At 47.7% G+C, this 15875-nt stretch overlaps 1 protein-coding gene across 19 annotated transcripts in view; it reads right to left on the reverse strand.

Moving 5' to 3' along the window:
* CELF2 (CUGBP Elav-like family member 2) overlaps window positions 1-15875 on the reverse strand; it is a 393828-nt gene that overhangs the window by 11925 nt on the left and 366028 nt on the right. For 7 of the 19 annotated variants that reach the window (XM_056847601.1, XM_056847609.1, XM_056847604.1 and 4 more), the window contains 2 exons: window positions 9488-9619; window positions 680-877 (listed from right to left, as the gene is read on the reverse strand). In XM_056847601.1, coding sequence (XP_056703579.1) covers window positions 680-877; window positions 9488-9619 — 330 coding nt within the window. The remainder of the gene's footprint in view (window positions 1-679; window positions 878-9487; window positions 9620-15875) is intronic. The other 12 variants (XM_056847613.1, XM_056847610.1, XM_056847605.1 and 9 more) reach the window with 3 other exon arrangements.

Raw genomic sequence — 15875 nt, forward strand, 5'->3', positions numbered from 1 at the left:
GCGAACCACCTCTGCTTCTCACTTGCCCTGAAAGGCCTTTTCTGGAGTCGCCATAAGTCAGCTGTTACTTGATGGCACTTTACAGACACACAAATTAGAATATCATCAACCTACATGAAAGGAGGAGGGGGTTAATGAACCCGAGCACTCTGGAGACACATGCTTGGATCAAATAAACCAGTCACATGAATACAGCCAAATGAAGATTAGCTGTCTTTCCATTATCATCAACTCTTTATCCCCCCCCCCTTCTGAGCTGGCCTAGTACAGGGCTCCCCCATTTTGTTGAGCATGTGGCCACTTTTGGAATTTCGAAAATGTGGAGTGGGTGTAGGGTTGCCAGCTCCAGGTTGTGAAATACCTGGAGATTTCCAGGGCGGAGCCTGAGGAGGGCAGGGTTTGCGGCGGGACTTCAATGCCATAGAGTCCAATGGCCAAAGTGGCCATTTTCTCCAGGGGAACTGATTTCTGCCGGCTGGAGATCAGTTGTAATAGCGAGAGAACTCCAGCTACTACCTGGAGGTTGGCAAGCCTAAGTGGGTGCCAGTACAAAATGTCTGCCATGTAGCGTTGCCAGAAATTTAGCTCAAGATTGAATTTAGATTATTTCCGTGGCTCCCTCTAAAACAGTTATCGTCTCCTCAACTTCCTATTTTCTGAAACAGTCTAAAAGACTTACCTTCTTTCTGGCTGCCTGCAGCACTTTGTTGTTGTAACAAACTCTGACTGTACAATGTGGGCAGTGCCGCGGCAGCGTACTGCTGAATTCCTGAGTAGGCTTGGGTGAGGGCATCCATTGTGCCAGCTGTGCCATTCGTCAAGCCTGTCGCACCGAGTCCTCCGTTCAGGGCGGCCATACCTGAGAGCATTTGAGCAACTTTACAAAAAACCCAACAATAGAGAAAAGAAATTGCACTTGTTCATTAGTGCTTTCCAAACGTCGTTGGCATTAATATGACACTGACGACATTGGTCCGTGCATGCAAAAAAAACCACAACTTCGGACACTTCACCAGATGGCACAGAGAGGACGACAACAGCAGCAGCATTAACGCACACACACTCCAGTTAGAAACGACTTCAGCACCGACTCGGTTTCACATGCAAAGTGCTCCTGGCTACCACTGGGGCGATTGAGATCAACTGGACACAACACGCAAGGCTGAATGACACATGATATTTCCCCTGGGGATGTTCCTGGGTTGGCTCGAGAGACATGTTCTGGAATCCCATGCTTCTCAGGCACAGGCGGGCTCGATTCGAACTGGAACTCCCTGCCCCAGGATGGGGTGATGGCTGCCAACTTGGAAGGCTTTAAGATAGGAGTGGAGGTGTTCATGGAGGAGAGGGCTAGCCATAGCGACTAGTCAAAATGAATACTAGTCTTGATGCATACCTATTCTCTCCAGGATCAGAGGAGAATGCCTATTATATTAGGAGCCGTGGAACACAGGCAGGGTAATACTGCTGCAGTTGTCTTGCTTGTGGGCTTCCTGGAGGAACCTGGTTGGCAGCTGTGTGAACAGACTGCTGGACTTGATGGGCCTCGGTCTGATCCAGCATGACCTTTCTTATATTCTTATGGAACCATGGTACACAGGGAGGGGGAGCTTACCTGCCCCCCCCAGCACCATTTCCCCAATGTGAATTGCCTTCGGGGATCCACTATTAGTCATGGTAGGAAAACATAGTGTGGAGTCACTGATGAGGAAAACAGCGGCCCCTTGGGTAGGGTTGCCAGGTCCCTGTTGGCCACTGGCGGGTTTTTTTTTGGGTGGAGCCTGAGGAGGGTGGGGTTTGGGGAGGGGAGGGACTTCAATGCCATAGAGTCCAATGGCCAAAGTGGCCATTTTCTCCAGGTGGACTGATCTCTAGCGGCTGGAGAGCAGTCGTAATAGCGGGAGATCTCCAGCTAGTACCTGGAGGTGGGCAACCTTAACTATTAGTCATGGTAGGAAAACATAGTATGGCATCTCTAATGAGGAAAACAGCGGCTCCTTGGGTCCATTTGAGGACTGGTAAATGTCACGGGGAGAGGATTAAGCTCCCTTTCTCTCATGGGCCCAATCTGAATCAGGGCCCATGTGCACCTGGGAAGTGTGGAACTCCAGAACCCATCTTACTGTTGCTAGGCCTACCGTTATTCTGTAGCCCAAGTTCTTACTGAGATAACAAACCTGTGTTTAGGCCATACCTTTCCAGTCTCCAGGCAGAGTTAGGGATTTATGGGGTTGGGTGCGCCTTCAACCAAAAAATTCCCTCCACATAGATAATGAATACTTCAAGGAGAAGGCCAGGCTAGAACCCTTCTCCAGAACATGCCAGTTTTAAGAACATAAGAAAGGCCATGCTAGATCAGACCAAGGCCCATCAAGTCCAGCAGTCTGTTCACACAGTGGCCAACCAGGTGCCTCTAGGAAGCCCACAAACAAGACAGCTGCAGCAGCATTATTAGGGTTGCCAACTGCCAGGTAGTAGCAGGAGATCTCCTGCTAATTCAACTGATCTTCAGCCGATAGAGATCAGATCACCTGGAGAAAAATGGCCGCTTTGGCAATTGGAATCTATGGCATTGAAGTCCCTCCCCTCCCCAAACCCGGCCCTCTTCAGGCTCCACCCCCAAAATCTCCCACCGGTTGCAAAGAGGGACCTGGCAACCCTAAGCATTATCCTGCCTGTGTTCCACAGCATTATAATAGGCATGCTCCTCTGATCCTGGAGAGAACATAAGGAAAGCAGTGCTGAATCAGACCAAGGCCCATCAAGTCCAGCAGTCTGTTAACACAGGTGCCTCTAGAAAGCCCACAAACAAGACAAGTGCAGCAGCATTGTCCTGCCTGGGTTCCACAGCACCTAAAACAATAGGTATGCTCCTCTGATCCTGGAGAGAATAGGTAGGCATCATGACTAGTTTCCATTTCGGCTAGTAGCTATGGATAGCCCTCTCCTCCATGAACATGTCCACTCCCTTCTTCAAGCCTACCAAGTTGGCAGTCGTCCCCACATCCTGGGGCAGGGAGTTCCAGTTTTCTATGCAGAGGGATTTTGTATTGATAAAGAAATGCGACCCCCTCCCTATTAGTCTGAGGTGGTTAAAGCCAGATACAGGTGTATCACCTTCTGGGAATTTATACCTATGGCTGTAGTTTTTTCCACAGATATGATAGTTGCGTGGTAAAAGTATCACTAGCTGTGGTGTGAACACTTACCTTCCTATAGTCTGTCTTAAATTGATGTAACATTCATATGCCTAACATAACTCCAGCAGGTTTTTTTAAAAAAAGAAAAGCAGACATGTGTGTGTGCGTGTGTGTGCACATTTCCCAGCTCAAAATCATTTTCCAAGTTTCCTTTCCCCTGAGAGGTTCCAGACACATAAACATTTCTATGGGACTAGGGTATGGGGCAGAAGCAGCTGAAGGGGGATTTTCAGAGAGAAAAGGTCTGGTGGGGGAAAATATTAAACACTTCTCTCCTGGCATTCCCTTGCTGAAATGGCAGCCTCCCTGAAGTTGCTTTTCATTAGAACAAAGAAGAAAAAACAACCAGAGTTTTATTACAGCTATTTGCCCGTAATGTCTACATTTCCCCTTAAAAACCTGCAAACGTTTGTTGAGCAAAGACAACAGTAAGACAGAAGAAACGAGCATATGCACCATGGAGAAGGATAGCCCTTCTTCTACCATCATCGGAAAAGACTACTGTCTATAACCAACTCCTTGGTGAGGATTGAAGGGGCCTGAATGGGCAATCCTACACACCCCTCTTAATGGGTGACCTTCTGAAAGACCGTGCCACTCCAGGGATCCAACTGGCCTCTAAAGAGCTTTCAATGCAGGAAGAAGAAGAAGAAGAAGAAGAGGAAGAGGAGGAGGAGGAGGAGGAGTTTTTTATAGGCTGACTTTCTTTACCACTTAAGGGAGAATCAAAGTGGCTTACAATCACCTTCCCTTCCCCTCCCCACAACAGACACCCTATGAGGTAGGTGGGGCTGAGAGAGCTCTAAGAGATCTGTGACTAGCCCAAGGTCACCCAGCTGGCTTCATGTGGAGGAGTGGGGAAACCAACCCGGTTCACCAGATTAGCCTCTGCCGCTCATGTGGAGGAGTGGGGAATCAAACCCGGTTCTCCAGATTCGAGTCTGCCACTCATGTGGAGGAGTGGGTAATGAAACCTGGCTCACCAGATTTGAGTCCACCACTCTTAACCACTACTCCACGCTGGCAAACAGCTATTCTTCTGCAGTAAGGCTATATCCATAAATGTATTATGAGCTGGATAATAATAATTAACTGCCGTCAAGTTGTAACCAACTTATGGTGACCCCTCATGGAGTTTTCAAGGCAAGAGAGGGGCAGAGGTGGTTTGCTGCTGCCTTCCTCTGCATAGTGACCTTGGTCTTCCTTGGTGGTCTCCCATCCAAGGACTAACTGTGGCTGACCCTGCTTGCCTTCCAAACTCTGAAGAGCTCGGTTACATTGCTCTTAATGTTATAAATCCCCCCCCCTCCAATATTCAGTGTGAGGTACAGGTAGACGGTAAGGTACCAAGAATGATAATACAATTAAGCAAAATGAATGCCGTGGGACAAAAAAAAATGAAATAAAAATTAACAGCTCTGTTAGGCTGTGAAATGGTTTGCTCCATTTTCCAAAAAAGTGAGAAGGTCTGCTGAAGAACTAAATTAAAATAGGGACTGCCGGTTGACACAGGCCCTGGGGAGCTGTCCTGACAGACAGAGGAGGAAGGTGATATCCTAACAGGATGGGGAAAGGGAGGGAGGCGATCTTTTCAATTATATCATTTCTAGCACAAGGTACCCTCCATGAGCATTTGGTAATCAAGGACAACCCCCCCCCCCGAGCAGTGGTTCTTTTCCCATTGTGGCCTGTGCCAATTAAGAGGGTTCCTAGTGCATAAATGATACCTTTTGGAATTAGTATGATTCAGGCGTTACTAGCACTTGGCAGAGCTGTGATATTCCACAGCTTTTGCTTAATAAGGCGTCTTACACCTAAAACTTGTGGGTGTGGGGGGAGGATGAGAAAAAAAAGAAAAGAAATATACTGGACACCTGTGTGTGTGTGTGTGTTAAGTGCCGTCAAGTCGCTTCTGACTCATGACGACCCTATGAATCAATGTCCTCCAAAACGTCCTATTGTGAAGAAGATGACAACCCTGGTGGTCCCTTCCAACTCCATGATGCTATGATTCTAAGTAGAAGAAGAGTTGGTTTTTATATGCCGACTTTCTCGACCACTTAAGGAAGAATCAAACTGGCTTACAATCATCTTCCCTTCCCCTCCCCACAACAGACATCCTGTGAGGTAGGTGGGGCTGAGAGAGCTTTAAGAGAGCTGTGACTAGCCCAAGGTCATTCAGCAGGCTTCACGCGTAGCAGTGGGGGAAACAAATCCAGTTCACCAGATTAGCCTCCGCCGCTCATGTGGAGGAGTGGGGAATCAAACCCGGTTCTCCAGATCAGACTCCACCGCTCCAAACCACCGCTCTTAACCACTACACCACGCTGGTGCCACTGGACTAAAATCTAGCTGTTCTACCACAGACCGACACGGCTACCTTCTGAAACTGTTGTCATGGATGACTGAGTTATCTAGCGTCTCCAGTACTCTGGAGATGAACCTGCCGGCCCTTCCCATTTCCAATCTGTGTTGTTGTGTGGGATTTCTACTTTCTTCTTTGGACTGTATATTTGGAGCCCCCATTGCAACTGAGAAGACAGGGAGGTTAAGAGGCAGAAGGAGGTCAACCGACAGCAGGCCTGGGCAGGAAGGACCCAGGAGACATGACTTCAAATGACCAACACTTGGTGGGAAGAAATCTAGCAACTCTTACAGCCCATTCCTGAAGGGCTTCCACAGAAGCTTTCTGGCCTCCGAAAAGAAATGTAACTTCTGTAAAAATTAAAAAATAGGAAAAAGCTCCCATAGACTTCAGCGGGGCTACAACACCCAAAAAGGTGCCGTGGCTACGACGCTGTGGGAAGGGGCGTTCCCGGGGCAAAAAGGGGTTGGGAAGCTGCCTAAAGGCAGCTCCTCCCCCAGGAATGCCCCGAGAACGCTTCCCGGGATGCTGGCGCGGGACCTGCGCTACTAGAAAATCTGCCAGGAGGCGGCACCCAAGCACAAGCCCCGAGCCGTGGCATCCTGGTGCCCACATGGCTGCCACTTGTGATGATGTAAGTGCCCCTTATCATGGATTAAATGGGCACTTACGCTGGCGAGGGGGTCACACTGGCTCCTAAGGAGCTTCGCCCCCCCTTTCAGGATTTCAGCCTTAGTGAGTCCTCAATCCGATTCCACCAGGCTTCCCAAGGTATAACAAGTTTGCCATCTCTCATTATTTACGGATGGCTACAGAGCACGTATTCAATACGGATGCGTCCTTTCTGAGGGACTTCTATTGCTCAGATTTCCAAACGAAACGTGAAAACATTCTCGTCCTTAGAAGACCTTCTTTTGAGAGTCATTGTCTCTCCCTAGATGCCTTAGGAAATGCAGTTCTGTAAGGGAGGTTAAGGAATCTCAAACAAAATTCCCAGCACGCTCATCAAAAACTGTAATAATTTCCAGCATTCTTTGGGGAAAGCACCATTATAGCCAAAATGATATTACTTTAATGAACGCTGCCTATGTGAATATGCCCTTAGCCCATTAACCAAAGTTCCCTACTTGGTTCCTTTTTCAATCAAGGCCAAGCAACATGTGATGGCAGCAAATTCTTGTCTTTAAATCTGGGTTCAGACCCTGTCACACAGCGGATATCGGTCATTTACGCATGGGAGTTTGACCTGAGGTGCGTTGCTGGCTGGACCCACACCAGTTGGTTATCTCTGCACCAGCAGTCTCCAAGCTCAAGTCAAGTCCCGCCCCTTTAAATGCTGCTTTCTAACTGGCTGACTTCGCAGTGCTCACTGTGAGAGAAAATTCCTCCCCCCCCAAAAAAAACCCAATCGCCACATAAAAAAGCATTTTAAGAACAAAAAATGGAGCAATCTGAAAGGAAAGGGGGAGGGAATCCAAGCCTCGGTTTTATAAAGCCTTTCTTTTGCTCAGAAAGAGCTCCAAGGAAGCAGGAAGCATTTGAATCCCCGCCTCTTTACATGCTGCTTTGTGATTGGCTGGGAGAGAAAGCAAGCTTGCATGTCCCGCACTTTGCCTTATGCATGGGGATTTTACCCGGGCTGAGCTCAGGGCAGAGGGAAGAATCGGGTTACTAGAGGAATGCTAGCTTTCTCTTTGGCGCCACTACAGGATGGTTCACATTGTGTTTGGCATATATGCTATAAAACGATGGCAGTAGGAAAGACCCTGAGGTTCACACCCCTCCCATAGCACACAGAATTCTTTTTGCGTGTGAAATGACACCTCTGTCAATAAGCCCCTCATTTGATCTCCTGCCATAAAAGAGAGACGGAAGGCTGGCATAGAGCAGGGGGTGAACGGTGCATAAATGTAGGCTCCGTTTCACATAAAACGTTGGCAGCAAGGTGTGTGCACCTCCAGGCCTTGTTTCCACATCCTTCTCTAGGCAGCAGCCCCCATCAGGTGCATGAAGCAGGTGGAAAAGCCGGTTAAGTGTCTGCACGCATGACCTGAGGACTCCTAGGAGAACAGCAAGCCTCACAAGGCGAGGACAGAAGATTCATAAAATACGTCTCATGCGTGAACATGGAACTCGGACATCTGCCACAACACAAAATATCACACAACAACTGACTCCAGTGAATGCGACACAAAAGTTAGAATCGTTGCAGAGCCATGCAGTGCCCCAGTATCTCTCTGGCCACGTGTGTATATGTTGCTGCCGCAATAGTCTCCTTCAGGAGCCCAAGGAAGCGAGCCCCAGGTTAGCAGTAGGGTTGCCAACTCCGGGTTGGGAAATACCTGGAGATTTCTGGGGCGGAGCCTGAGGAGGGTGGGGTTTGGGAGGGACTTTAATGCCATAGAATCCAATTGAGAGTCTGCCACTCATGTGGAGGAGTGGGGAATCAAACCTGCTTCTCCAGATTAGAGTCCGCCACTCATGTGGAGGGGTGGAGAATCAAACCCATTTCTCCAGATTAAAGTCTGCTGCGCAATGCCATGGAGTCCAATTGCCAAAGTGGCCGTTGCTCTCCAGGTGAACTGATCTCTATCGGCTGGAGATCAGTTGTAATCTCAGGAGATCTCCAGCTACTATCTGGAAGTTATTAGGTTCAACTACCTGGAAGTTGGCAACCCTAGTTAGCAGCTAGCTTTGAACAAGTGTCTTATTTGGAACGGAGCAAGGGCCGACGACATTTATCCCAACTTGAAGCAGAGGGGGTTCTTTAACCTCCCCTTCTCCAATCTAGACTCCTTTAATGGTTCTCTGTTCTCAGCTGTGGATGCCTTCCTGCCTGTGTCTTAGCTTGGGTGGGAGACAGTAGCCAAAGGACCCAAGGATGGGGCTCCATCGTGCCAGATAAAAAGAAAGCTCCTGTGTGTGATACTGTGGCTTGTCTAAAGTAGGCCGCCGCTTGCCAAGGAACCTCTAAGAACATCAAGAGATGTTGTATACGTGTCCTATGGAACCAAGGCCATTTATGCAGGGCTGTTTCCCTCACGGTCACCCCGCCGACTGTTCTGGTGCTTCTTTTTGATTACGCACGCCTTTCCTGACCATCAGCGGTTGTCTCGCTTTTCCCGTGCGTTTCCATGCGCATTTTAGCGAGAATCTGGAAAACGCGGGCAAAGCACATAGAAACGTGCGGGGAGAGTTAGGCAACCTCTGACGGTCGGCAAAGGCATGCTTAATCAAAACGAAGCCCTGGTGAAGTCGGTGGGGGTGACTGTGGGGTGACAGCCCTGCATAAATGGCCCAAGTCTTTTGGGGATTTATTTGCCCTTTAACAGCCATTCTTCACCATACAATGCCTAGCTACAAAGGGAAGTAGCTGCTGGAAGGTTTGGGTTTATGTTATAGCTATGAGTGTTCAGTCCAATTTCGGTTCTTCAATTATCTGAAAGGCACACCCCTTTCTGAGAAGCAGATACTGCATTATCTGCTATCAAGTAGATTGTGTGAGAGATGTGGCAACTTTCCTCTTTATAATGTCAAGAAGAAATTAATCTTCATTATCCCCTTTTAAAAGGGCGAAATGGCAGATGTTTAGCCAGTGACTTGTTTCATGAAACTCTGCCCTGTTTGGAAAACCTCCAGAATCAGAAGAAGATTCTTCCAGAATCGGGAGTAGTCCCAGAACCCTAACCTATATCCTAACCTATATAGAGACCCCCCCTTTCTGTGCTGCAGGGCATTCTGGTTCTTTAAGAAGGGAAGAACTTCTTAAAGTCTTGGTACTACAGACGCTGAGGACAGAACTACCCATATTTTTTCTTTCTTTTCTGTTCCATCATAACATTCACTCTTTGACAACTGTTAGTGTTCCTACGGCGATTACAGGGAAATTGCTGGAGTGATCACCACAGCAATAAATACTCACTGTTTACGGTACCTGCTAGTGCATTAATATTATTCAGTCCAACAGTGGCTCCAGCCAGTCCTTGGAGAGTGCCCAGAGAAGTCAAAGAATTCATGGCCGCCCCAGCTGTGGAATTTGCCGTCGATGCAGCCACTGCAAGAGGCAAAAAGGAGGGCGAACAAGCAGGGATTAGAACTGGTTGACTGCAGACCCCCTTCAACGGCACGCTGAACCCTGCAAACTTTACCGGCTTTATTGCTTAACCAGGAAAGAGAGTCTGATCCTGGATACCCGCTGAACTGCAACAGACTGCCAACACATACTGGATCTCTCTTCATCTAATTTCCTCGCGCAACAGGACAGTTAATCTTTGTTCTCCCCCTAGGGTCGCCAACCTCCAGATACTAGCTGGAGATATCTTGCTGTTACAACTGATCTCCAGCCGACAGAGACCAGTTCACCTGGAGAAAATGGCCGCTTTGGCCATTGGACTCTAGGGCATTGAAGTCCCGCCCCTCACCAAACCCCACATTCCTCAGCCTCTGCCCCCAAAACCTCCCGCCAGTGGTGAAGAGGGACCTGTCAACCCTATCTCCCCCTGATCTATTCCCCGCGCCTATTTTCCAAACCACTATTCCCCCGTTTTGCACACCTTTAGCTCAGATTAACTCCTACTCCAAATTGGAGCAGCTCTGCTGAACATTTGGAAGTTGCTGCTATATTAATTGGGATAAGGAATGAGTCTGTGCTTTGGTTTAGTATTTGCTTAGGATAATTTACACACACACACACACACACACACACACAATTGTACCGAATCCCTCAATAAATTCTGTATTCCTTTCAAATCAGATCTCTGCCATCTTTTTCCTACTAAAGACTTGCTACTCAAAGCCACCTCTTTAGGTAAATGATCCCGGTTTGCTGTGCCCTGCACGAACACGTAAGCTAATTCCCCCTGTTAATTTGAATGCATGTTCACATGTTTGTGGGTGTGTGGTAACAACACACAATCATCAATCACAAAATTTCTCCAGCAAAAACAGTGGAATGTGATCGGGGGAGTTCATCTTTGGAAATGCCTAAACAAGTGCCGCTATAGGGCATAAATCATGCTTCAAGTCAAGGAATCGAGCACTTTCTGACACTCTGTCCACGCAACGTGGAGTTTTCTTGTGTTTCTGTACTCTTTCAGCTGTTGACATGTTGTTTGGAAACATCCAGTAGCCTGATTTTAAGTATCAACAGGAACAAATGTTAAGATCTAGGATCCACATGAAGGAATGCTCCACATGAAGTGATGTCCACATACATGTTTAGTGCTTAAAGACGCAAATCACAAATGTTCACCTCTCTTCTTACAGATACCCTTTAACGGAACGTTTCCCTTGCAGTCTTTCTGGGAATCAGAAGACGTTGCCGAAACGGAAAGGAATGTGGGAAAACCTCCATGCATGGATGGTTGGATACCATTACCCTCCCCCTCCAAAGATTTACTTTTTACTTTGTCCAATTCATGGTAGATATACCAGCATGGTAGACATACCAGCATTGTCCAATTCATGGTAGACATACCCCCCCCACACACACACTTGTGTGAACCAATCCTCAAAGATGGATAAAAGACCCAAGGTCAATGCTGATTCATGATTAACTGCCGTCATAACAATGAAGAAAGGTTGAGGGAGTTGGGAATGTTTAGTCTGGAGAAGAGGAGGTTGAGGGGGGACATGATTGCTCTTTTCAAGTATTTGGAGGGCTGTCACTTGGAGGAGGGCAGGGAGCTGTTCCTGTTGGCAGCAGAGGATAGGACTCCAGATAATGGGTTTAAATTGCAGGCAGAAAAGTACCGGCGGGCTTTAGGATTTATTTATTTTTTATAGTAAGATGCTCTGCACAGAAAAAGAAAGGGGAATATAAAAGCGCCTACCGTTGGCCAGCTGAGTCATCCCAAAAGAGTCAGCGACTTGGCAGGTCGCCTGTACCTTTTCTAAAGATTAGTTCAGTAAAAGCTAACTGTGGCTCATATCCCAATCTTTTGGGATTGTCCAATTTCTATTAAAAAAAAATTCCCCAAACCTAAATTCTATTACTTGCCTTCACAACATCAGATGTAAATGGGTTCCATGTGTCAACTTCCACATTAAATGGAATTTTTTCCTCCCTTCACTTGCATTTCTCTTGGGACATACGACAATAAAGGAGGAAAAGCATAGAAAAGCATTGCTAACCTTTTCTGGCAGACTCCCTCCAGTTTTGAGCAGGCACGCAGTAAATAACTAACGTCCTATTACATTACAGTGCTTTTTTCTAAGGATTTAGTTAATTAGCACTTGATGGATTAGATGTCCTTTAATGTGCCACCAAACACCCTGGTCCCCCAGAAAAGCAATCTCTTTTTTTGGACACCGGCAAAATTGAGTGAACCGTGAGACCCCGCGCTTGTGGTTTGTGACGAGCCACTTATTATTAAAACTCCTTCAGGTGTGCAGTTTTGTTAAGCTTTAAATTAATTCCGACTACTTAGAACTCACAGTCCACTCCTGGACGGTGCGTCTCGTAAATCACTATGGTGTAGGAGGTAGCATGTCTACCCTGCCTACGGCCCGAGTTGACAGGAGCACCTGATAACTTCATGGCAGAAAATAACCCGGACGAGTCGGCAATATAGCTGTGGTCTGTTTGGTACGTGCGGTTTGTGCTAATAGGCTCTCTTTGGGGTTGGTATGTCTGTGCTAGCACAGACGGGCAGCAAGTATAACGTGCAAATCTGAAATGCATCTGGGCCCGGAATATGGTTCAGCGTAAGCCTTCCAGAGCCCCTGAACAGAGCCACCAAAATGATCAGGGGACTAGAGCAACTGCCCTATGAGGAACGGTTAAAACGCTTAGGGCTGTTTAGCTTGGAAAGAAGGCAGTTAAGGGGAGACATGATAAAGGTCCACAAATTATGCATGGTATGGAGAGAGTGGACAGGGAGAAGCTTTTCTCCCACATAAAACTAGAACGCAGGGTCATCTGCCAAAGCTGGAGGGTGAGAGATTCAAAACAGATAAAAGGAAGTATTTCTTCACACAACACATAGTTAAATTGTGGAACTCTCTACCCCAGGATGAGGGTGATGGCTGCCAACTTGGAAGGCTTTAAGAGGGGAGTGGACATGTTCATGGAGGAGAGGGCTATCCATAGCTACTAGTCAAAATGGATACTAGTCATGATGCACACCTATCCTCTCCAGGATCAGAGGAGCATGCCGAATATATTAGGTGCTGTGAAACACAGGCAGGATAATGCTGCTGCAGTCGTCTTGTTTGTGGGCTTCCTGGAGGCACCTGGTTGGCCACTGTGTGAACAGACTGCTGGACTTGATGGGCCTTGGTCTGATCCAGCATGGCCTTTCTTATGTTCTTATCAACCCTAACCCCCTCTGCCACCTAAGTGGAAGGAAGATAGGAACGAAGGACAGATATTGCTATGATAAATATCTGTATCTCACACATAGACATAACCCTTGCACCCAAGTCCAATAATAATATATATTTTTTTAAGATGTTAGCTGTGGAGCAAAAAAGATCATGAACTGTAAGAGAAAGAACAGGAAGGATTTTAAAACTGACGTCTCCCTGGATGAGCCACCCCATTTACGCAGATTCATTTGGAAAACTGTCATACAGGTAAAGCTATTTCGGTTTCTTTCTCTTTTTTTAGAAGCAAATCATACGTAGCACAGTGGGAATACTGGCCTATAACAAAATGTCACCACGGCAGGCTTGAACCGCCTGTTGGAGAGATGCGTATTGTGCCCTTGCGAATGAAAGAGGGGGAGAGAGAGAGAGAGAAAGGGAGGGAGGGGTGGGAGAGAGAGAGAGAGAGACAGAGAGAGACAGAGAGAGAGAGAGAGAGAGAGAGAGAGAAGCTTTTAAAGGATGTCAGGCTTCAATTTTTGTGATGCTTCTCCTCCGAAGCACCCTAAATTTTCTATAGAAATGGTCTGTGTTTCCAACAATTGCGTTCTAAATTCAAATGCCTTTCCCCTAACAAAGACAACCTTTCTGTGCTAAGGATAACATAATGAACAATTCATAAATCATTTAACTGCATCCCAAGGACAGCACAGATATTTTACCCGTGCAAACAGATTTTTGAACAGACAAGCTGGACAAAAATTCAAGCTGCGAGTCACATTTAAGACGGGAGATCAAGTGAATTAATTGTAGCAAAACAGACAACAGGTGTTTTTATTGATGTTGCGCAGATCAGATTAGGGTTGCCAGAGCCTGGTTGGGAAAGTCCTGGAGATTTGTGGATGGAGCCTGGGGAGGACAGGGGCCTCAGTGGGGAACACTGCTATAGAGTCCACCCTCCAAAGCATCCATTTTCTCCAAGGCAATTAATAATCTGGAGATGCACTATAATTCCGGGGGATCCCCAGGTCCCACCTGGAGGCAGGTATCCCTAGATCACGATGGGTAGCCGTGTTAGTCTGTCTGTAGCAGGAGAAAAGAGCAAGAGTCCAGTAGCACCTTAAGGACAACAAAACGTCTGGCAGGGGATGAGCTTTCGTGAGTCACAGCCCACTCCTTCAGAAGCGAGCTGTGATTCACAAAAGCTCATACCCTGCCAGAAATGCTGTTAGTCTTTAAGGTGCTACTGGACTCTTGCTCTTTTCTATCACTAGATCAGATACAGGAGGAGGAGTGGAGCTACTCGGAAGTCCGTGGGTTCAAGCCCAATGCTGGGGTGATACCTCTAATGAGAGCCAGCATGGTGTAGTGGTTAAGAGAGGTGGTTTGGAGCGGCGGACTCTGATCTGGAGAACCGGGTTCGATTCCCCAATCCCCACTCCTCCACATGAGCGGCGGAGGCAAATCTGGTGAACTGGATTGGTTCCCCCACTCCTACACACAAAGCCAGCTGGCTGACCTTGGGTTAGTCACAGCCTCTCAGCCCCACCTACCTCACAGGGGAGGTTGTGGGGAGGGGAAGGTGATTGTAAGCCAGTTTGATTCTTCCTTAAGCGGTAGAGAAAGTCAGCAGGTAAAATTGTGGGTGATACTGAGAGGTGATATAGGGCTGTCATACAGAGGATGATGCTGAGTTGTTTTCTGTTGCCCCAGAAGGTTGGACCAGAATCAACGGGTTAAAATTAAATCAAAAGCGTTTCCGTCTAGACATGAGGAAGAATTTTCTAACAGAGCAGTTTCTCAGTGGAACAGGCTTCCTCGGGAGGTGGTGAGCTCTCCTTCTCTGGAGGTTTTAAAGCAGAGGCTAGATGGCCATCTGTCAGCAATGCTGATTCGATGACCTTAGGCAGTTGATGAGAGGGAGGACATCTTGGCCATCTTCTGGGCATGGAGTAGGGGTCACTGGGTTGTGTGGGGAGGAGGTAGTTGTGAATTTCCTGCATTGTGCAGGAAATTGGACTAGATGGCCCTGGCGGTGCCTTCCAACTCTATGATTCTATGAAAAACCAACTCCTCCTCCTCCTCCTCTTCTTCTGATGATGATTATGGCAACTAGACTCTCATGGACATCCCTGGCAGATGGAGTAAATGCTGGCAGGCCCGGAGCAAGCAGATTCTCCTAGTAGTAGCAGCAAATGATGCCGAGGCTGGCCGTAAACATTTTGGAAACTCATTCAGAACATCCGCCAGGCACCCTCTGGCTGGTTGGCCTGGGGCCACGTACTAACAAGCTCTCTTGCACAATCTCCATTTAAACAAACATGCACTTCTCTGTCTGTTGATTTCAGGAGTATCTCCCAGCGGATGATGTCTCAGGCCCCAGATCCATCTGCCTCCTATTCTCCTCCCCTTAGCAATACCCACAAATTTTCCATCTAAGGTCATCTAGTCCAGCACATGCTCACTGGGCATGGCATAGGGTTGCCAGCTCCAGGTTGAGAAATACCTGGAGATTTTGGGGGTGGAGACGGAGGAGGTTTGGCGAGGGGAGGGACCGTCCCTGCTAACAAAGTGGGATGCATCTTGGCCATCTTCTGGGCATGGATTAGAGGTCACTGGGTGTGTGGGAGGTAGTTGTGAACTTCCTGCATTGTGCAGGGGGTTGGACTAGATGACCCTGGTGGTCCCCTCCAACTCTATGATTCTATGCATGGAACCTGCCAAGCCTGTAGAATAGTTTGTGAAACATCCCCAATCTTGCTATGCCTTTGGGTTGCTTGGCCCCTCTTAGCCATCGGCAGGGGAGGGGGTGGGGATGTTACCAGGCTTAAAAGGAGCATTTTCCCCCATTCTTCTCTTGCTGTCCAGCTGGGTGGCGATGGGAACAGCCAGCGGGATGTGGGAGACCTGACCCCTCTACTCTCTTCTTCAGCTTAACCTACCTCACAGGACTGTTGTGAGAATAACTGGAAGAGGGGAGAAAGGTGTTCTAAGCTGCTTTGGAT

Source organism: Euleptes europaea, chromosome 3 (genome assembly GCF_029931775.1).
Source record: "Euleptes europaea isolate rEulEur1 chromosome 3, rEulEur1.hap1, whole genome shotgun sequence".
Taxonomy (NCBI): Eukaryota; Metazoa; Chordata; class Lepidosauria; order Squamata; family Sphaerodactylidae; genus Euleptes; species Euleptes europaea.